Source organism: Ochotona curzoniae, unplaced genomic scaffold (assembly GCF_017591425.1).
Source record: "Ochotona curzoniae isolate NIBS_2020 unplaced genomic scaffold, NIBS_Ocur_1.0 patch374, whole genome shotgun sequence".
Taxonomy (NCBI): domain Eukaryota; kingdom Metazoa; phylum Chordata; class Mammalia; order Lagomorpha; family Ochotonidae; genus Ochotona; species Ochotona curzoniae.
In genome coordinates, this window is record NW_024466944.1 from 189,976 (window position 1) to 214,369 (window position 24,394).

Here is a 24,394-nt window from a genome sequence, read left to right on the forward strand (position 1 = left end):
CTTCCTTGCTGCAAACTGCGAAGTCTAGCTTCACTGACAATGGTCAGAGGTTCCTCCACAACTGCCAGCATTGCAGACCTGAAGCTCAGACTGTGGGAAAATCTGTCTGCCCTGGCTTTAAGTCCACTGAGAAAGGCATCAAACATTCTCGGAAAGGTACACCAGTCTAGAGAGTCACAGCAGTGGTGCCATGGAGTTTGGGGCAACACAGGACTCTCTACCACATAGACTTTGGTGATAAACGGTTGAGATAGACTTTTCCTAGGTCTCCGAAAATAAGGAGGCCTTTGCAGTCACAATCAGCAATCAGATTCTTTTCCCTTAATCTCCCCCTTCTTCCAACCTGCTGAAAATCTCAGGGGCAACTGATGTGGCATAAAACTCTAATTCTCCACCTAGAGCGCTGGCATCCATATGGTTGCTAGTTCATACCTTAACTACTCCACTTCTGATCCAGCTCCCTGCTTAAGATATGGAAAAACAAAGGAGGACGGTTCAGGTTCTCAGGCCTCTGTACTCATGCAGGAGACCCAGAGGAGGCTTCTGGTACCTTGCTTTAGATCAGTTTATCCTGGCCATGGTGTCAATTTTGGGAATGAACTAGTGGATATTGAATATCAGATTCTCTCTATTTCCCTACCCTCTCCTCTCTTCTCTCTCCTCTCTGTATGTCTGCCTTTCAAATTAAAATAAATCTTTAAAATAAGAAAAAAAATGCACATTGAAGCTGTGTTCCCATGTACTCATTCAGTCTCACCACAAAGGAACAGTTTCCTGATCTGAGGATCTATCTCACAGTGGGTTTGAATGGCAAAATACATAGTAAGTCGGTGCTCTGGTCAGTAAAGGTACAGAACTGTAGGCTCCAACATCTACGCCTTCTGTCCACAGTAGACAGAGGTGCTTTACCACCTCCATCTGCCATATCACACTGGACTCTAGCTGCAGACATGAACTTTACTCCTTGAATCCAACTGGCCTTCCTCATTGGAAATCCCAGGTTGGCTCTTGGTGCTGAATCTAAACATCTAACGGGACCAAAAGCTGCTTGTCCTGCTGTTACAGAAGAAAATTCTTCCTCACAAATCCACTCACCGTCGTGAAGTGCATCTGTGGGTCCCACATCCTCTACCAAATGTCGAAGGAAGTAATGAATATTTAGGTCTAGACAACCCCTAGAAGTCTTTAAATCCACCCAGCCTGAGGTTCAGCACTTCACTTACTTACAACTCTGGTACCTGACAAGGGACTGACTTTTAATATATGAGCCAGGCACAATCACAACATCAGTATGATATCATCCAAACACTTGAGAAGTGCGTCATACCAGTCCCCCATTATCTCTCTCTCTTAAAAAACAAAAAAAAAGCAAACAAACAAAAATGGAACCCTAAATGACAGCTATCTGAGTGACTACCCAGAGGCACATGAACAGCCAGAATCCCTATTATAGCTACCAACAACTAAAGGAAAGTTCATGCATGCATGAATATTACTCTTAGCTCTTGAATTCAACTGGTAGGAAGAATACTATACTAACTGGAACTGAAACCTAGAGGTATAGCTCAAGAATAATACCTTCTTCAATAAGAGTCATCCTTTAGAAGTGACAAAATCAGGTTATATCACAACTTGAAAAAGCAGTGTAGGAACATAAAAAAATACAACAAGGAAGCCAATATGACTCCCACAAAGAAACATAATAATGCATTAATATTGGACTGTAGGGCCAGAGCAGTAGCCTAGCAGCTAAAGTCCTCTCCTTGCATGCACCAGGATCCTATGTGGAAGCTGGTTCTAATCTCAGCAGCCCCACTTCTTATCCAGCTCCCTGCTTGTGGCCTGGGAAAGCCATCGAGGATGACCCAAAGCCTTGGGACTCTGCACCCATGTGGGAGACCTGGAAGAAGCCCCTGGCTCCTGGCTTCAGATTGGCTCAGCTTCAGCCATTGCAGCCGCTTGAGGAGTGAATCATCAGATGGAAGATCTTCCTCTCTGTCTCTCCTCCTCTCTGTCTATCTGACTTTCCAATAAAAATAAATCTTAAAAAAAAGGACTGTAAATAGATGGATGTTGATGAAATCCCAGAAATAAAATTAAAACATATCTGATCTGGAAGACAAGGCCTTTGGAAGTGTTCTAATCATACAACAAAGAAGACAAAATAATAAAGAATGAAATAATTTTCAGCATTTATGTGATACCCACAAATACCCAAATACCCAAACATTAGGAATAAATGAAAGAATATAAAAAAATAAGCCATAGAAAATCCAGTCAAAAAAATAACAGCAAGAATTTTCCATTATTTGGTAAGTTATGGAAACCTAAATATCTGAAGCATATAGAAACCCAAAAATAACTGATCAGAAAATATCTACAGCTTGATACATATGGTCAAATATTCAAAAAAATGCACAATGCGTATCTTAAATTTTGTGAAAGGAAGGACAAATCATTTCTGAAGATACTTTTAAGCAAACAAGCCATACAAACCAATAAACAATACAGATAAAAGGTCCAAGATCTACTGCCCCAAATTATGCAACAGAGGTCTCATTTGTAATAAAAGTGAGCTAAAAACCTCTAAGGAAGTCAAATTTTAAAGCATTTGTCACCATCAGGCGTATCTTACAAATGACATTTAGGGATGCACTACATGCAGAAACAGGATAGCATCAAACATTGTAAAAGGATGAGAATGCAGAAAATCTCCTCCCAAATAAACAGCATAGATTCAAAACAAACAATAGAAGCATTTTTGGAAAAATTCAAGATTAAGTATTATTGCTCAATAATAACCTTGAATGTAAGTGGACCAAATTCCCCAATTAAATGATACACACTAGTTGAATGAATTGACAACAAAACCGCAATGTAAATACACGCTGTCTACAAGAAACACCTCACCAGCAAAGATACAAACGAAGTGAAATGAAAAGGATGAAAAAGGTATTACATGCTAATGAAATTCAAAAATGAGAAGCGAATGCCATCCCAGTATAAAACAAAATAGATTTTAATCAAAATCTTGAAAGAGATGAGAAATTCACTTGTAAATAGTAAAGGGATCAGTAAAGCAAGATGAAAAAAACACTGTTTTTTCTCGTGCCATGGAGTGTAATGAGTTAGATGTCTATTAGGTTCAGTCTGTTGCAGTGTAGGTTAGCTCTGGGCTTTGCACACTGAATTTTCTTGTCCAGTGGACCTGATGACTAATGATAGTGAGATGCTCAAGTCACCCGGTGCTACATGTTGGAGTTTATCTTTTGCTTTAGATCTATTTCTTGTTTTTCAAATTTAACTGGCTTCACAAGCTTTAGCGTATATACATTTACAGGAGCCACATCCTGCTGTATTGGTCCCTGGAGTCTTATTTGAAAAGCTAAGCTGGAGGTACTAATTTAGAAACTGTTGATTTAGATTTAGAAACTGTTGATGGCATTTTAGGAGTTCAGGATACCTATGATTATTAAAGTGAGTGATGAATATCAGAAAGAATTTGCAGATGTCTTAGGATACATCAACCTCATCATTTTTTATACTTTAAAGCATTGAACAGTTGCATAAAAGCTAACAGTTATATATTTCGTTGTATATGTCTTAGCTAAAGAGAATGACATGAAAAGAACCTATTCTGCAGGGTAAGGTAACCATAACAAAATTAGCATTAGGTTTAGATGTTTGGAGGCATACTTGGATCATGATTAATGTCAGTGGCACAGTTCCTTGGCATAGTCTCACCTTTTGAGAAGTTTGTTCATATACACCTCTAGTTGAGATTATGTTGCTAAGGAGCATGGATTAGCTGGAAGAGAGCACTCAGTCACCAGCCCCTTACTGCTTCTTGCATTATAATGCACTTTTGTGCTGGAAGTCATAAAAAAGGACTCCACTGTCAACATTCACTAAGAAAGGTGAGGGGGTGGATTTTGGTGTCCCGCAATATTCAAACAAGAGAAATGTGCCATGAATATGAGTGACTATATTTCTAGAATACTAAATTTGAGATTTTTTAATGCTATTTATAGAGTAAAGGTTAATTTGCTTCCTTTGTGGTAGTAAATTCTGACTAATATTTGTGAGCATTATAATTCTTGTGACTATAATTTTTAAACTTTTTATAATTTGTGTCTTTTTTGTGCCTCTAATAAATAGGCATAATTTGTTGAAATTTGTCAAGTTATAGTTCTTTTATACAGAACACACAGAATTAAAAATTTGAACATAGTTCTCTTACTTAGCTACACCTTTCAATAACGCAAAGTGACGAATAGTGCTCTTACAACAAAGTTTTTGGGGAAAATAGGAATATGTTTAGTTTGACTAGAATATATTCATACATTATTCATACTAAAGCAGAATTTAAAGGGCATAGGTTATTCCTGGCAATTTAATGATTGCTACTAACTCTTCAATTGTTAACCCATTACAAAATGTAAGATTATTTTACCAAGAGAGAAAAAAAAAGTCATTAATAAGATGGAGTTCAATAGTCAAATGTTTCCCGTCTAGTTTGTTTATTTCTGCATTTCATAATAACTGAAAATAGAATGACAACAATGGATTCTTAGTGCATTATGTAATGACAGCAGGAATTATCCATTTCCTGGCTCCTGGTGATTTTGCATGATTTTTTCTCTATTCATTTTATATATACTAAGAAAACACTAATAATTATAGCATATCTGCAAATTCTAAATTTATGCAATTTTGCATCATATTAATCTCTAGTACATTATAATGATTATGGCTATCATGAATTTGAAAGCTCACAGGTAGCAGGACTATATAAACCATAATGCTCTCAACTTAGAATTTTTTTTCTCTTAGATTCTATAACCTGAGAGCACAATAGGAGAATAAAAATACATTTTTGCCTGTGAATTATCTATTTACCATTCTTATCTATGTAACTTATGTAAGTCAATTAGAATACACCACTTACATGTACATGCAAAGCAGGCAACACACGTTACAGGACCAAAAAAAACAGTTTCAAAAAATAAAGCACTTTTAGTATTAGAATTTTAAAAATCTTTAAGTAATTTTTTAAATTGCCAAGCATTTGCAATTGCAACTTAAAGTTATGATTTAGAACCATACTCTTAACTGAAACACCCAAAGTTAGAGGATATCTGGACCGATAAACATAGACAGTAGAACATATATGCTTATATGCAGAATTCTCTTAATAAAACAGTTCTAAGTATAAACAGTGACACTTGTACATTCATTTGACATAATTTTTTAAAGATTTATTTATTTTTAGCCTTATAATGTGTTTTTGCATGATCTAAATTAACTCACACGACCATTATTTCATCCAAGTTGAGTCTCAGTCTGTGAGAGTTCCAGAGATTCTATTAGAAGCCCCAAAATCAGGAGATTTGTTTTAGAACTGTGAAGAATGGTCAGATTCAAGTAATTGGATCAATTAAAATACATTTAACTGAGCATTTTAACAAACGTTATGGGCCAGTTCCGAGCAGAGTTAAGGTAACTGTTAATAACAGCTAAGAAACTTCAAGACTCAATAGCAGCAAGTGCAGAGTCTTTCAGACACATGAAAACTCCCATTACTGAAGTCAGTTACAATAAGATAGCATAGCATTTAGCATGTCACCACATTATTTACAACAGTAAGCTACATCATGAGACAAAACAGCAGAGAATAGCATACTCCTGTGGTCAGGAGCCAGATGAAAAAGGTTGCATAAACTGCAGAGAAGGGACAGGAAACATCTCCCAGTTTACAAAAGGTTAATCCATTCAGGTCTCTCCACAGCTGGGATGGGGAGAACTGTCTGGCCAAGCTGTGACAGTGGCATTCCCCTTTTATCCAGGGATTAAGAGCCATAGTTAAGAGAACTACAACAACAACAAAACCTCTTAGTAATCTTCCTCTAGGCTGCCTAAGAAGAATTTCACAAAGGAGGGACTGGATCTCTAAGAACTCTGCAGGAACACTTATCTCAGTAGGTTCAGGCCACCTGAGGACCTTTCCTAGTCCAAGAGACCGTCTTCAGCAAGAGGGTTATTTAAATTCTGCCACAGACCTAATGGGATACTTAACAAATACTGTCTAGCAAAACCTGGAATATGAGTCTTTAAGAATTGAGGAGATTTTTCTAGCAATGAGAGACAACTTATAGAAATGACCAGCAGAGAGAGAGATACAAGACCTGTTAGGGTCTGAAGCAGATTGGGGATTCACTGAGGCACACAGCACAGGGTTCATATAATCACTGCAAACTGCTCACAATATTACCTACAAGTGATCTCCACAGAAGGAAGGACAGGGGCAGATTTCAGCCCAGCATCCTGACAGAAGTCTTCCAAAAAATATCAGAGAGTAGCCCTGATCTGAATTTCTAAAAGAGTCCAAAACCTTCCCTTAGTCTCCCAGGTTGAGCCTCATCCAGGAAAAGAAACTGAGTTTGAACAGGACCGACATTCCTGGAGCTGGGATGAGAGGTATGGAGGAACCTTTACTTTCGTGTAGATTCCAAAGTGCAGGTACTATGTACCCAGAATCCAAGACTCGAGTCCCCATCCCTGTAGAAGGTGGGCTTAACAGCCCTACACCCATGCGGGCTTGTTGGGAACGGGGGTCCAGCTGAGAGTTTCAGGAAACTCTAGGGAAAGCCGGGCAAGAGTCTTTAATCACCAGGAGCCTCCTCATTGCTCCTCGCAAGGAGTGATACACGCACGAAAGCATTAGAACAGTGCCTCAGCGCCAGGAAATTAGTGCAGCCTAATTAACAAGCCTGAGCCTTGAGTGTTAATACCAGCGGCTCTGCTAACCATATGCTAAAACTCAGTGTTTTTGAGAGAGTTAAATGGTGGAGAACAAGGGTCTCCAAAAAACAGAAGATAGAGAACACAGTGTACTTGCTTACCATCCAATGAGATACTAAGGTACTGGCTGGAGTCAAATTCAAGGGCTCGCAGTGATGTTGGAGTTGATCCCAGTAACGCTGGAGTTTATCTACGTCACAGCACCAAAACATCAAAACAACAGCAATCTCCTTTCTAGTCTCACATGGAAGACTTTCCACGCGGACAATTTCAGTGTACAAAGCAAGATTTATGAAAGAGTGAGAGAGAGGTCTCCAGCCCTAGTGACAGGACAGGGATGCGAGGAAAGAAAAAAACTCAGCAAATGGTGAAGTGCACCATGTTTTTATGCAACAGCTCAGGGGGAGGGGGAATAAAAGGAGTCACTCAGAATGCGCTCAGGACAGACTGTACATCATAAAGGTACGGCTGGTGGATTCCTCTTCCCAGGCTGATAAGCTGAAATCTCAGATACCATCTCCTTGACAGTAACTCAGAGATCAGGGTTGCTTTAGGCTGTGTCTCCATAGCCAACGACTCTAAGAGATGGGAATTGATCAAGTTGATTCTCTTCGTTCTTGACTTCGCTCTTTGACTTGGGGTGTGTGTGTGTGTGTGTGTGTGTGTGTGTGTGCTAGCGGGGGAGGGGGAGGATGAAGCTGGGAAGAACTTGCCTGTGAAAGAGTAAGAAATGGGGAGAAGCAAGATTTGGTGTTTTAAAAGGTAACTCCTCCAGGGACCAGAACACAACTGTCGCTTAGTCTGAGCCCTGACGAGATGACTAAATGGTGTTCCTGAGGGGGAAAAAATAAGTGATCAGATCTTGGTCGCTGAATAACTTCTGCTGTATTAAGGAGACATGACAAATATCACATCCACAAGAAAAACATTTTTTCAGTCTTGGATATTGAATGTACCTGAAAAAAAATTTATTTCAAAACCATCAGGGAAATTCTGATCGAATGAGAAATTACTATGGAAGAAATCTTACTGTTTTGAGTCTATTTCAGCATTTAACTGGTAATTATTAAAATTACTTCTAACACATAAATAGAAACCCATTGCTCCATAGTTAAGAATATATAAAAAAGGAAAAAAGGGGTAAAATATGTTTCCTTTGCTGAGGGGGATTATTACAGTAAAGGGGTTAGTATTATTAACCATGTCTTTTAGTAATAATTATAGTTCATGTTAACTTAAGGTGCAAATATCAGGAATAAAATTTTTAAATAATAGTTAAATGCAAATCATAATTTAATAACAAAATTGTACAAGTACAAATTAATAACAGTTTATGAAAAAAACCATCGATAAATATTATGTAAAACTTGTTAAAGAATACTACCTTGTTCTCTGTCCTACAGCGATGGACTTGGTGCTTGGAGCCAATAATAACACGCATGGACTACTGACTGATGCTCAATAGCCAAATTTTATTAACAGCATCCGACTTTTAAAAGGTTGTCAGTAATGACTCAGGGCTTGAGCCATTTACATTTCAACAGCAAGGGACAGTCTCCCAATACACAACTTGTTCCTCTAGCAGGTCCTTTATCTAAACCTGGGAGCCAGAAGGTTTCCTGTTTATTCATCTCCTTCCCAGGCCTTTCAGAGGAGATTCAACTGGCTCTGTCTCCCTCAATAGCAAAGATTCTGAATGCCCTTCTGCAGTACCCTTTGATAAATATCGATAGTTTAGTAATGATTCTAATGGATGATTATATGTGCAAAAAAGAAAGATACCTAGCTTTATTTAGTTTAATTCAGTGATTAATAGTCTATTCATTAAGGCTGTAAAACCTATCATCTAGGCTTCCAACACAGCTGACAGAGGCCCAGACATGGCTCATTTCCCAAACATGCCTATCTTGTACTGTTTTTCCCAGGGCATTAGCAAGAAGCTGATCAGAATCTGAGTAACTGGGAATCTAACTGGTGCAGACACGTGTATCCAGCCACTCAAGTGGCAGCTAATCTACTACACCACAATACCATCTACCAAATAATAAATTCTATGCTTTATCTCCTAGTAAAAGTCTTTAGTGGTTAACATCAAATTATTAAATAAAACATTGAACAAGGAATAAAATATGTGTGCTGAAACAGTTGATTTGCTAGCAGAAAGCAAGGGGAAGACTGGGACTGAAACAGGCTAAGGTACATAAATTGTTTAAAATTTGTTAAGATTTCCTGAGTGCTATTATTTCACCCTGCTATCTCCATAAACAAATAATCTTTTCCAGCCTTCTCAGATTATCAGTCTCCAGATAAATTTTTTTGTTTAGCTAGCCGTCTATTCAAAATGCTGAAAGAGGAAAAGACTCATATATCTGAACAAATCTTCTCATTTGGTCTTTATTTACTTCCCATTGGATGTTTCCATGAAGTCTGGTACATAAGCAATGCCTTCCACTTCCCTTTCAGCACCAACATTAAAGGCAGTCCTCCAATGTTTAATATGGGAAAAAAACTGTCATCCCATTAAAGATTAGCTGCTGATTTACACATATTCCAGCACTGAAATAGCCTCACCTTTTTACCAAAGCCTTAATAAGCATAGATACGATTGAGATGATCATTGACCCTTCATACCTAGGGCAGGGTTATGAAATCTTTATTTCACAAAACAAATACAATAGAACTGGAAGACAAATGGTCACCTGCCAGCAGTATTGGAAGAAGAGAAAGAAAAAGCAGAGTGACAGGATGCTGGCTTCTCATCTGGTTTGCGCAGGTTTGTTCACAAAGCCTGGCTCATTCTGTCATTTTCAACTGCCTTGACTGCAAGTGAATTTGGATGCCTGAAGGATTTGGCCAATTCTGCATCTTGCATATTTCCATGTGTGTGAAAGAAAGACTATGAGCAAATGTTTCCATGACTGGCTAGCATATTATAAACATATAAAAACACATTTAAAAGGAACACTGTTAGAGACTATTGGAACTCCTAAGAGTTTGACAAGGTAACAGGACACAAAATTAGCCCACACAAATCAATGGTCTCAGTGTACATAAACAATTTCCAAAATTAAACTAAGATTTAAAAGTATTTGGTGAAGGATGATTTTAATGCAAGAAACTACATTAAACTAGACTAGATCTTACTGCCCTCTCCTGATATCAACCCTTCACATTTGCTAGGTGTGAGCGAGCTCAGTTTTACCAACGGGATGACTGGATAACTGGGGAAATGGATAATATATGCTTCCTCATCCAGTGTTACTACAAGAACTTCATGGATTATACACAGAATAACTTGAAGGAAATAGTCCAGTGTCTGTTTTCACCAAGTGTAAACCAAAAGGGACAACCCAATATCTCAGCAGACAAATTTCCCCCAAAGTAGACACTATCAGGATATTTTAGCTGCAGAGTATTTCTTTGTAATCTCACCCCCTACCCTAAGAAAAGAAGACAAAAGCAAAACCAAATAACTGTGTGTGCATAGAAATCTCCAGATAAGTCACACAAGGTAGGTTCATAATCTGCTGATACTTTTGAGTCATTTGGCAATTTTTTTAAGATGTATTCTTATTGCAACATATGGAGAAAAGGAGAGGCACAGAGGAAGATAATTAAAAATATTTATTTATTTTTGCTGGAAAGATTGACAGAGAAGAGGGAGAGAAAGGGCTTCCTTTTGCTGGTTCACATACCAAACAGCTTCAAGAACTGTTGCTGAGCTGATCCAAAGCCAGAAGTTTCTTCCGGGTCTCTTGAACATGTGCAGGGTCCCAAGGCTTTGGGACATTTTCTGGTGCTTTCCCATGACACAAGAAGAAGGCTGGATGGGAAGTGGAGCAACCGGTTCATGAATCAGTGCCCACGTGGGATCCCAGTATGAAGGTGAGGATTTGGCTACTCAGTCATTGTGCTAGGCCTGGAAAATATAAAATTTAAATTGTTTTTAAAGTCCTTTAATTGCCCTTACCCCTTCAATGTGCCTATTGTGTGTTTACGTTTGCAGTCATTTTAACAAATATATCAAGAGCCAAGGGCAAAGATACACTCTATGGGATAGCCTATAGAGCACCCCATTATATCACCTGCTACCACCTTATATATCCGTAATGTTCACAAAATTCTAGGTCTCCTTTGGTTTGGGTGAATTCATTCCCAGGGACAGTCTGGTTGGGAGTATATACTGTTTAGTATTCAAATCAATGAGTTTTAATTCCAGTTGATAATTTCCCAGCTTTGACAAGGCCAGGTTATTAGAAGTGCTCGGTCACAACCCCTGTGAGGAGAGGTCAACAAGCAAAGCCCCAGGAAGCTTGGCTGTACAATGTAGCTGTTCTAAGTTGCTTCCCACTACTTTGAGATAAGAAGTACAACTGGTGTTTATCTCTAGATAAGACTTTCTCCTTCTATCTCTGAATCAATAGTAACACAACATGCTTGAGGGCTCTAATTGCTAATGGGTCATTAAGCAGCAATCTTATCACTTAACACATCAGGAGGTGACTTCAACTCCCGCAAGGTGGAAACATTGAGAGCCATAAAATTCAATCCCTTGAGGCATGTGCATTTAAACTAGAAAAGCCATAGTGGTCATATGACTCATCTATGAAGGAAAGTCAAGTCATTTATCTTTCATTCAACTCTGCCTCAACAGGAACACAGACGATCTAGCCCTGGAATGAAGTGTCCATCATTCAGTTTCACAGAATCATCATGTGCTGGAGGGAAGAGGGAAGTAATTGCTATTTTAGAAAGCCACCTGCATCTGAGGACTTTGGCCTTTAGTCCACTGCTATTTTGAATGCAAAACACCATCTTCATCTGATCTAGCTAAAAACCTTCCTTTCTTAGGAGCCAACTGAACAGGATGCCTCCAGCTATAAAATAGGTGGAAATTAACTTCCCTTCCTTCAAGGCCTTACCTTACATCTATAATTGTTCCTTTTCTCCACCCCAACCCTGGTGTCCATGATCAGCTGGAAGTGTGCTGTATTTGTGGACCAGTTTACAGCTACTCCTACAATCAGTTTCCATGGTGTTCTATAGCATAGATTTGTAATGTTAAGTTTCAGTAGTACAGTTAGCCTAACTCTATGGAGAAAATGAGATATATTTTCCATTTGAGTGTGGTACTTTAAAGACTTTTCAGCTACTCACTCAACTCAGTGTGCTGGGGACCATTCAGAATACACATCAACAGTCCGGGAAGGACTGAGACATTTCCAAACTAAATGGTCTGGGAACAAACTCTGCTAGGGTGTTTTGCATTCAAAATAGCAGTGGACTAAAGGCCAAAGTCCTCAGATGCAGGTGGCTTTCTAAAATAGCAATTACTTCCCTCTTCCCTCCAGCACATGATGATCTCCAAGGATCTAAAGCACTACTTAGCAGTGACAATGGGCATGTGACCTTAGACTGTGACTATGGCAGTAGAGAAACTGGATAGCAGCTGAATAAAATGCAAAATGTCTCAATGTACTTCCTCCCTCTTTTGTACAGGACACCCTCTGGCCCCGGCTTTTATAAATCTAAGTTGTAGCTATGTCTCTTTCTTCTTTCTAGTTACTTGTCATCTCCATCTTCACCCTGGTTCATGCTTTTCGTGTTGTAAGATCCTGGAGTAGAACATCATTGAAAGTTGTATTGAAAGAACCCTGATAAGTAGGTTATGACATGGCCCTAATACAATATGCAACATTTGCTTGACATCTCACTTATATTTTCTCAAAGCATGCTCAGAAGCCTCAGTGGATCACTGCCAAAAAAAAAATCAGGATGACACAAAATGGCCTACAAGCTTCACTACTTCATTTTTCAGTTCATTCTGACCACCATTGATGGGCACAGGGCTTCTAGACTGACCATTCTAATGCCACTCCCCCCAGCTAACTACACATGAAAACAGTAATGAAAACAGTCATGAAAACAGTAATCAACTGATAGTATAAACTTAAATTTAATCACATCTTCAAATATTTCTTCAGATAAATCTCCATCTTAAAATGTAAGTATACATGGTGCATCCTTAAATATTCTAACCCTCAAGTTGAATTATTATCATTTGGTGCCCAGGGCAATGTTTGACTGCCTATTAATGTCACAGAACCATGGAAGTCTTGACAAATTACCAAATCATAAAAGAAATTACTGAGATTTTTCAGTCACATTGTAAATAGTGTTGGGGCTTGTTGATATCTGGCGTGGTGACTGTGGTCACTGTGATAGCTTCATGCATGTTGCCAAAGTCTCCAGTATTCATTCAAGCCTCTCATTTTGTAAATCACTATCAAGATAACGCCACCAAAACATTAAAAGAACAGAGAAAATCAATGAGAATTATAACCTTTTAAAGACATAGTTTTGTGGTAGAGATCCACTGCACCCCATAGATTTAAAAATGAAGTTGAATCGTCATTATGCTTTATCTGTGGTTTGTGTTATTTAATGTTCATTCCAAGGAGCAAATTGAAGCTCATGGAATGGGGTGTGGAATTCTCACAATGCTCTCCTCCATAACTTAACTTAAAGCAAATTTTTATATCTTCGTGATCTTAAGCTGCAAAATCATGGAGTATTATAAAATTAACTTTTTTCATTTGCTAACCTTTTCAGCTAATTTAACATTCTTTCTGTGTGTGTGTGTGTTTGTGTGTGTGTGTGTGTGTGTGTGTGTGACTAGACCACACTATTACCAGTCTGAATTGTGTTTGCTTTTAGTCCGCTGAAGGAGAAAGTAATGACAGGTGGCTTATCAGTTACAACACCAAGTCATTTAGATTGGCAACTTATCAATTACAACACCCTTAGTCATCCAGAAAAACAGAAAAAGACAGATGTCTGGAACTTCAGGGTAGACATCAAATATCTGAACACAAGTGAGACAATTCTGAACTGAGCATTCTGGAAACTTTTCTAGGGCGTTTAACACGAGAAGCCATAGTAGGCCGAACACAGTGTTCTAAAATAAGGATCTTGTGTATTCAGGGAGGAATCCTGTTCTCTTCCCTCTGGTATGTGATAACCTCCTGTTAGTCTCAGATTCTAGTCAGCAGGAGAATGGGAGTATGACCTTGGACTGTTACCATCTTAGTAGAAAGGTGGTGATACCCTGATTAAGAAAATGGAAATAGCTGGGCATAGCACCATAGGGTTCCTCTCCTTTTGCAAAGAGGGGAAAAGCATGGCCCCATACTTTTATTAGTCTATAATTATTCTGTTGGACTCTTAAATCTAGTTGTATACTCTCTCCTTTTTTTAAAATCTTATTTTATGCTTCATTGCTTTGTAGATTTAGGGCTTCCTCCTTTTCCTCTCTCTCCGCCCTCCTCCGTGTTTACCCTGGTTCGTGCTGCACAGGTCATGGAAAAATACACATTAACTGCAGATTCTACACTTAAAAGTAGAAAGTATGTGTGTGTGTTTCTTCTAGAAGTTAAATCACCAATATCGTGTATCACTGTGACTTGTCTAATGCCTCATGCTGGTCTCATGCCACCCCACACTGGTCACTGAAAATAAAAATCCATAAATAAATAAAATAAAATAGTGAGTATACAAATCATTATATTTTGACAGGGAAAAATTTTGCTCAATTAATTTTCTGGTATGCACGCACATTCATGTTCTAAGAGTTTTCCAACTGTTCTCTTTGATCAGGAGCCTTTATTAACCTTTGACCACGAGGCTGTCTTGAGGTGTAGATACGCGAGGAAAGGAAGTATGCTTATCAGTGTGCCACTCAGTTGTGCAAATATTTTACTGTAGATAATTCATTATTCCCTTTCAATATTTTAACTGAATGTTTTCTACGTCTAGGGCTCAACCTTTGATTTTCCTTCACTTTTCACAATTTTCATGCGTTGAAAATGGCAGTGTACTGCTTGATCCCAAGTCAACGGCACCCTAACAGCTTTTGGGGGAAGCAAAGTACCAGCCCCAGTAACAATGAATGAGAGCTGCAAGAAATGCAATCTAACAACAACAAAAACAGCAGCCACATATTATGAGCCTCTTTTCAATAATCTAGAAGCAAAACAGAGATTCTGCAATTCAGAGCAAATACAGAAAATCACATGTGATTTTTTAGGATATTTAACTATATACAAGAAATACTTCTGCGACTGTCAGTAATATTTTCCAAAAGTCCCAGTCAAAAGCACAGAAATAAGTTTAGATGATCACATTTGTAAGCTGGGGTGTTGAAACAAGAAGGTGGACTGCAGGAGAAAGGTCTTTTTTTTTTTTAAGATTTATTTATTTTATTGGAAAGGCAGATATACAGAGAAGATCTTCTGTCCGATGGTTCACTCCCATAGTGGCCTCAATAGCTGGAGCTGTGCCATCCGAAGCCAGGAGCCTGGAACTCTTCTGAGTCTCCCATGCAGGCACAGCAACCCAAGGTCTTGGGCCATCCCTATACTTTCCCAGGCCACAGGCAGGGGAGCTGGATGGGAAGCAGGGCAGCTGGGATTAGAACTGGTGCCCATATCGGATCCTGGCACGTTCAAAGTGAGGACTTCAACCACTAGGCCATGGTGCTGGGCCCAGGAGAAAGGTCCTTAAAGTGACTTTTCATCCCAGCTTTTTGGAATAATGTTAATATTTTATCACCATTCTCCTTTAATAAATCACCATAGCATAAACAGCACCCATCTGTCCTTAAAGGTGAGTTGACAATATGTTAAGCAGTCATGTATTTGGTTTATGTTCAAGCTGACTTATAACAACTGCATGGACTTTCCAGAAAATATGCCACTTCAAATCTGTCATTTTTCATACGGAATATTTTGAGCTAAATTTTCTAAAAGTTTTATTTGTCTAAAAGCCGAGTCTCCTGAAAGAATGTAGCCAGTTATTTTTAGTCTTCTCCCTGTAGCAACTCAAATCTTCTAGGAGAAAAGTCAGAAGCACTTCTTGACAGATACTGTTACACACTGACCCCTGCTCCCCAAGAAAGCAATTCTCTTTCCAAAGGAAGGTTGCTTTCCTATAAATGCTTCCTCTTCCCCCTCCTTCTCCCCTCATTAGTTAGATAAATCAACCCCAAATTAATCATCTAGGACAAATGTACAGTGTATAATTTAATAAACTTATGTTTATCCAATAATATTTATTTTCTTTTATACTAAACAGGCCACAAAAATTAATTTAAGGTCGGTAGGTGGAAAAAGCTTTGTATTTCCATATCAGAGAACTCAAATCTTATGCCTCTTCATCTAGTTGCTGGGGTTTGCCTGTTAGGTCCTCAGTAACTACTGAATACACAGGAAGTACTTAGTGTCCAGGAAGATCTTGATTACATAACACAGAGCTGAACAAGTCCGGATCATGGTACTTACTGTTTGAACATATGTGTCTTGCTGACTGGCATTGAAACACGTGGCAATTATAGATCCTAGATATTCCATGTTCAGACTTCCAAATCCCTCCAAATATGACTGAAAAGTAGAAGATAGCCCGAGTAATTTTCTGCCACCCATGTAAGAGCCCGAGATGATGTTCCCAGCTGGTAGTTTCATCGTGTGTTGCAGCTATTTGGAGAGTAAACCGGTGATGGAAGAGCTCTCTCTCTCTCTGCTCACTCTCCATCTGTCCCTGTTTCTGTAATTCTGCCCCTTAAATAAACGATTAACATTTTAGAAAACTTTAAAAATTGATTTTTTTTCAAATTTAAGTTTTTGCTTAATTTGTTATATCATTAACAAATGACGTTTTAGTATACAAAGTTTTATGAAAACATCAAATTCATACCCCCCAAGCAAATTCACAACTATGGTAACAAAAACTTTAATGTGTTACTTTTGCTTTCAGAAATCCGTCATAATCGACATTGCATTTTCAACACAGTACAGAGCAATCAAATGCTTGTCTCAAGAAGACGGTGTTTATTTAGGTAAAAAGTCAAGAAGAATAGGGGAATTTAGATTCAGATACTAAGCGTTTCTCCAGAACAGCATTGTAACAAGCAATGGAAGGAAATGAAACCACATGACCCATTATTTTCGGCTGAGAAATGTTCTTTTTCCTTATCTGTTTACTGGCACTTCTGCCCTGGCTGCCGAGAAGAAATAAATCCCATGTCCAGGCAGTCCAAGACTATCTCATCTCCAAGAAACAACTCCGTGCGAATGCTAGAGGGCCTCGAAGGAGGGCTGTAAATGATCAGGCAGATACTCCTTAAACTAACCCAAGAAAATTACTTTTGGGAGAAAGAACTCAAAACTAATTTTAACAGTAAATTATCATAAATGTTTCTTATTGTATAAAAAATAACTTTCTAAGTTAGAAAAATGATTGGTATTATAGTACATATGTCAAATTCAAATAAAGCATTTAAATGATTGAACAAAACGATGATGTATATCACAGGTAATTTGCTAAAGAGACTAAAGGCAACTAAATTATGTCATTATTCCTGGTCAAGAAACATATCAGAAGAAACTTTTGCAAGACTGGGATATACTGAGAAAGCATATGGAATGAACAAAGAACAAAGAACAACTGGGGGTTACACTATTAGTGACAATAAAAGGAGAAATTCACTCTAAAGCAGGAATCAAGTGAAATAATCATAAAAATATGAACTTTTCTAGAATAAGTAGCAGAAGACTTGATTTCTAGAGACAAAATTACCCAAAGTATTGTTTCATTTAACACTGTTACATTATACTATTTACATTTGAACTGTTTCTTAGAGTGACATCATTGCCCTAAGATGATAATTCAAGCATACACTGGTTATTGGAAGGATACAGGATGACACAGGGAGTAAATAATCAGCTAGAGTACAGGATGCCCTGGAAGCAGGAAAAGGACATGTCAACCCACAGCAACTTATGAGTCGTCTTTCTCTGCAAAACTGTATTAAAAACATGTCCCTTTGCAAACTGCAGAATTCTTGGCAGATTTCAAATTCCTCTAACAGAAACTAGTTCAGAAGCAATTGTCTACTCCTAGATTAGTCTGTGGTTATTGAGGATCATCTTAAAGAAAACTGTGCTTATTCATTGCTGAAATTGTACATATCACTTGAAAAGCACAGTGGGGCTATGACAATGTGCACAGAAATGACCTCAGTGGGAACTAGTGGTAAGGAAGAAAAACGGAGACAATTCCAACTCTGTCCACTGTGGGTAGGGATCTAAAAGTAAACAGCAGTGTCTGGAGTTAATGAATGAAAAATTACAAAAAAGAAGCATCAAAGAAATGAACCAGAAGTTGAATACCAAAAGCCCAGTCCTAGGAACGTTGTTCACTCCTTCCATGTTTTCTAAGTAGGAATGGTGATTATAAAGCATTACGGAGAAACAGTGTCATATCAGCTGAGATAATCTATCCTACCCTTGCTTCATCATCCCACAGAAACAGCAAATAAAGCAATGACCTTTCCTTGTTATTAATATGCTCCATATAAAGTCGGGTTAAGCCCATGACTCCTTCTTATTTGGCATCTTGTTCATTCAGGTGGCAATAAATTAACAGATTGTTTGAATGGCTCAGAGTAAACAGAAGTTTTTAGTGGTTCTGTGGGCTTAAAATCCATGATCAGGCATCAGTAGATTCATGTTTGTGGAAGGACCACTTTCCAGTCCATAGATTGTATGTTTTTCCTTACAGAAAGGGCAAGAGTGCATTTTGGGGCACTAACTACATTCATGATGGCCCCGCCTCATGACTTCAGTACAATCAAAAGCCATGCTTCTTAGTGCCATCACCATTGGGACTAGAATTTCAAATGGATTTGGAAGGAACATTAACACTCAGTTCCTTGTCCTGGACCCATACAGGCCCTTCATCCTGAATAAGCAACCAATATTCTATAGCTATTCACTGCTGTTTGTTTGGCCCAATCCCCATTTCAGCCAAGCCTACAGGTTCCTCTAAGCTTTCCTTCCAAATCCAGCATCTTTAGCAGGAATTCTACCTCTGAATGGAGTCTCTATAGACATACTGCATGGTCCTATAACAGAATGACTTTGTCCTGCCAAATTCTTGGAAAAAAATCAGTATCAGGGATAACTTAATGGTTGCGGTAGTCAGAGAGAAGTCTTTCAGATGGCACGATCAACAATCAGTTAAATTCCCTAAAGAGGCCAGTAATTGGAAAGTGCTTTCTAAGATATCATTTTCCAATTCCACGAGGATTTGGTTTGGACGTCAGGGATATAGACGTATGTTATCTTCTTACATTGTCTTTTGTTTAATATGTGTTAGATCCTACACTGACTGAGAGAAAAGTTCTTTTAGTTCATCATTGTCTGGAAGAGCCCTTTTCACTCACAAATAATGTTAGGAATCTTCTTTCCCCTCCCTATAGCCATATTGTCTTTCACACTATTGCTCAGGAGTAAATTTCTTAGTGAATTTCTCTTATCATTATGTTCAAAATCACTTTTACTCTCCCTTCGCACAATTACATCCTCATCTTACTTCTTTTATTACCATCCAGATCTCAGTTAATGCTCAGGAATTGTCTGAACTGTCTTGTCTTAATCTGATTTACAAGCTAACAGATTATCCTGTGAACTTCACTAATGCTGGAAGAAATCATGAAACTTTGAGGGTGATAAAACAACAGTTTATTATTCACAGCAACATCAAAAACTAAAGCAACAAGAATCTGTTTGCTGGTTTCTTGCATCCAATTTCATGGAGGATGAAATACAAGCCAATAGTGCCTGTCCAGGCAGGTGGTTGAGGTTCAGCAAAAAAGCCTTGAGTTTTGGAGAAATCACAATATTTGTTTTAGGTAATAAACATAGAAAGTTTTTGACTGGAGAGAAATATTTTGTTTATACAACAAGACAGTTATATTATTTTTATTCATTGGAGGAGGTTAATATCTTTATTTGAGAAGTCGTTTGTCATACAACTTGCTGAAAAAGTAGTGTTAAATGAAGGACAGAAGCAATCTCTGGTTTTCAAATATGTATGTATGTGATATTTCATGCATAATTATCTTCTTGATTTATAGGAAATGAGAAGATTTCACATTTTTCACACTACAGATGTAGAAGCAGCCCCTTCTACTCTCTCTCTCGTCCTTTCCTTTTTCATTTCTTATTCGTTTCACGTTGAGATGCTTACATTTCCAATTAAAAAAAAATCATGCCACAGCAAGTATATGAAAAATAAAATGATAAAGCAATATAAAGTAGAAAAATAGAAATCCTACAGTTACTTGGAGCTATTGATGCATGCTACATATGTAGATTAATTCCAGTTCATTCACCTCACTAATTCAAATGAAATGTTTCTGTGATCTGTGTATTTCTTGTCAGTAATTACAGAAAATACATGATAGTTGTCTTTTGAAGAATGGTTTATTTCAGTAAATATAGTAGTTGGGAGCTGGGTAACTGTGTGGGGTGTGGGTTTTTTTTAATTTCTCTTTTTATTATTATTTTCCATGATGCTTTGTAGGTATGGGGAATTCCCCCTCTACCTCCTTTTTCCTTTCTCATTCTCTCCTGCTGTTTCCTTCATATTATCATTATACTACGGTCTTAAACAGTCACAAATCCAACATTCTGTTTTATGGCTAGGTAGTACTCCAAAGTATTTTTGTGGGACTTTTTTTAAAATCCATTTATCAGTTCAAGGCAACTGGGTTGCTTCCATATCTTGTGATTTCAACTGTTTTAAATGTGACATTATAATTAACTCTCAGAGACAGATTCCATTGCTTTTGTATATATTCCCAGTAGTGGCATGGCTTTGTCATATAGTAGATCCATTTTTAGATATAAGATGCTTCATACTATCTTCCATAATTGTTGTACTAGTTTATATTCCTACTTACAGTGGAACAGGGTACCTATTTCCTTGCATTCTTACTAACATGTATCATGTTTTGATTTCTGTATGACTGCCATTCTCACTGGGGTTAGGGAGAAACCTATTGTGGTTTTTATTTGCACTTCCCTGATACTAGAGAACCTGAGCATTGCTTTATATGTCTATTAGCCACATGGTCTCTGTGGCCAATGCAGCCATGGTCAATGTGCAATCTTGGAGGAAGCATATGTGGGGTTAGGTAGTGCAGACACCTCAGTTGAGACCTGGGTTGAGCTCCTGGGTCCGAGGCATTTGAGAGTGAATCAGCACATGGGAAATCTCTGTTTATCTATTTATATATCAATCTATCTACCTATCCATTTCTGTTTCTTTGCTTCTAGAATAAAATTAACAAAAGTTTCATAAGAAATTAAATAAATAATTTGCATTGCTTTACAATAAATGTTAATAGCTGAATTTCTAAATAAGATTTGCTAGCTTGGAAAATACATATGCTAAATTGAAGGAATGCATAGAATTTGTAAGTTGGATATCTGCTTAATTTTGTAAATTAAAACACAAACAAAACAAATGCACCTATTTTTATAGAAAAAAATCATGTATTCATCAAAGCCTATAATGTTTTTTTGAATGGGTGATTATGGTTTATCTTTATACTCCACTCTTTCCATTTTGCTTTCAGAAGTTTCAAAAGCTTTTAGGTATGACTTTAATGATAAGAGGAGACAATGACATTTATGTTAAAATCTTTAATATTTCATGGTATCACAAGGCAATCTAACTGAAATAGAGACACTGTTTACACTGTTTATTTCTTTATTTGTCACATCTACCAAAGACAAATGCTGCTTACAATGACGAGAAAGAGGATGTCCCGGTAATAATGCTCCATACTTCATGGTCAGTATTCATCAGAAAATGGATAATTAGGGTGATTCACAGCACTGAAAGAAGAAAAGTAACATTCACTTATTAACTCTTTCTCCATACTGAAAAGGAGAATTACTAAACATCTGTAACTAAGAATTGACTAAAACTGAATTAGTAAGTAAGTTCTGACTTTCACCCCAAAACACACATCCAAATTCTGTATTGATTTGCAAAATATTCTTTCATGCCCAATTCTAATACTCACAGGAATATAAAATCAAAAGGCATACCATTTGATGGAGATTACAAACTCTAAGAGGGTATAAGAATAGATTAAGAGTGTTGTAGTCCACTGAGCCTCAGGGACAGCTTTTGTGCTTAGGTCATGAGAATGCTTGCAAGAAGGGTTGCGCTGTTGATTTCCATTCATTCCTTCAAATCATGCTTAAGGAATTTTCAACGTAAGGAGACAAGACATAACTCTAATAAGAAATCTATGAAGCTGATTTCTCTTTTCTTAGTTAAAAATTCCATTCCACACTCTTCTGTTTGATTAATCCTCTTCCTCCTCAATATTGAATTCCTACAGTAGCTAAAAGGATATTCTGTTTCTGAGAAGATGAAAAGTCAAAGGGAGCAGAGTCTCACCAGAGGCTCATGGGCAAAAATTACACTTTAGTAGCAAACACTTGCTTTGAGGATCCAAAGAAATACCAGAGGATGTTTTCTTAACGTAGGTACTAGGGAACCAATTCGTTGTGTGATGTACTAACAATTCACCTTGATAATATGAAGTAATATGAAACGAAAGTTTTGACTCAGGATAAAAAGGCAAAAGAGACATCAGAGTGGAAAAAGTGGTTGGAAAGGGAGTGCTGTATCCTAGAGAAGTGCCACTGGATGCAGAAACAGTGCACCCTTTAACATCACTGGCATCCATAAACACTCGCCTTTGAGGGTCCACCCTCATTATAATAAAACTGTGCTTTGAACATTTCCACAGACAGAAGGAAGTTCAGGATGCAGTTTCATTATTTAATATCATAAGTTCATTGGCTTCATGTTTAACATATGTTAAAGAGAACTCATGTTTAACAATATTAAACATACTCAGATTCATCTACAATGTATCTTCATTGTCTAATGGATACATATTGCCTGAACACAGTGTCTTTAGGACAGATAGTAAGTAACAAGTGCATTCACAGTGATGCAAGCTCTTTCAGCTGTCTTTTTAATCTGAGTTCTGAAGCAACTCAGCTGGCTCAGAGATGAAATTTCTCTTGTGGAGTCTACAGAGATGATCCTGTTTTGAGATACATCTGTTTCCTAGTTTAGAAAGAATTATTCATATTTAAGTCTTTGTGAAACAAAGAATAACCTATGAAATGATCTACATGGGTCACTTACTACAGAAACTTAGAATATCGCAAATTGCTGTTGATGGCGTCGATTTCTTTCATTTCCTCTGCAGTCAATTCAAACTCAAAAATCTGAAAGAGATGGGAGATCCACTGAAGCTTGTGCATGGAAACATCCTTCTGCACAGGAATGTGAAATTTTCCAGGTGGCATAAACGGAAGCATTTTCACTGTCATCACCTTCCAAGCAAACTCATCCTGAGAACAGTTATGCCTGAAATCTGCTACTTACATTGTTTTTATTCTTTCTATATTTTTCTCAAGTTAGTATTTCATTAGCTGATGATATAAATACATGCTAGTACAAAATGACAGTCAAGATTTTTAAAAACCTAAGCAAATAAACAAAGAAGTTGTATTGTATCTCAGGAGTATAAACAAAGGCTGTATACAATATTTGTATCCCAGAATGTCACCCTTGAACCTTTGAATGCTTTGTAAGAGTTTCCACAGCTTAGTGAAAATATATATACTTGTATTTTAGGGTCTGGCTTTTTTCGCTGAGCATAATAGTTTTCAATTGCATCAGTCTAGTTGCAAAAGACTTCATTATATATTTTTCAAAGTCAAATGGTTATTACCTAGTGTACATGTACCACATTTTTTGACATGTAAAATTGATCAATTCTGAGTCTTACTAAGTGGACTTTTGAATAAACCTTTGTTCTTGATTTGGTCAAAGAAGTCTGCTTCTTTACCATCTCTTCAACCTGACCTGGTCATAAACTGAAACATCCTTGGAATATAAAATAACCTCTCCCTAAGAAACTATTGACCCATGAAGAGCATTTTCTGATTCAACTAGCAACCACACCATTTCCTCCTTTCGTACATCCGGCCACTGTCCATTCACAGGCAGTTGGCTCTTCCTTCATAAATATTGTTCTTGCTCATCTTACAGATAATAGAATCTTATGTTCAAGAATTATCCCTTTGGAACTAATCTGTCTCATTGAAGTATAATTATATTTTTATTTCACTTTGGACCACCTCAATAACAAAGAAGAGAGGTTGCGGGTAAAAGATTAAAATCACTATTGCAACCAGGAAATAACATCACAGAAAACTCAACACTGTATCTGTATGTATCCATTCTTTGTGCCTTCTCTATCCATATTATTATGTTTCCCATATTTATGTCTTATATCCAACTATATAATCTGTCCATGTACCAATTCATTCAGTGATTGGCTTTGCAACATAAATATATTCCAAAAGTATTAAGACTGTCATATGAACATATTTATAATGCTGAGTTAAAACTATAATAGAGTTATTGTGTTCTGAATGGTTTTACCATAAAATGCTGCTGTGTCTTTTCAATGTATTAGCTTAATCTAGACCTATACGATTTTTTAATCTTATGAATAATTTGTTCCAAGTGTAATGTTTTTAAAATATTGAGCTCTTATTGAAACTTTCTTGTCACCTTAAAGTGTGAAAGAGCTTTCAAAATTTCTCATGGATTCAAAACAAAATTAATAGATTTGGTTGATCTAAGCTTT

At 37.4% G+C, this 24,394-nt stretch overlaps 1 protein-coding gene across 3 annotated transcripts in view; it reads right to left on the reverse strand.

Annotated features, from left to right (window-relative positions):
• LOC121167472 (prostaglandin-E(2) 9-reductase-like) overlaps positions 1-24,394 on the reverse strand; it is a 65,675-nt gene that overhangs the window by 32,621 nt on the left and 8,660 nt on the right. Inside the window, exons 8-9 of one of the 3 annotated variants that reach the window (XM_040996897.1) lie at positions 22,888-22,961; positions 21,339-21,566 (exon numbers count right to left, since the gene is read on the reverse strand). The exons of 1 other annotated variant lie outside the window; for it this stretch is intronic. In XM_040996897.1, the coding sequence (XP_040852831.1) occupies positions 21,500-21,566; positions 22,888-22,961 (141 nt within the window). In that variant the 3' untranslated portion in view covers positions 21,339-21,499. Of the gene's footprint in view, positions 1-21,338; positions 21,567-22,878; positions 22,962-24,394 lie in introns of those variants that run through there. One more of the 3 variants, XM_040996895.1, reaches the window with a different exon arrangement.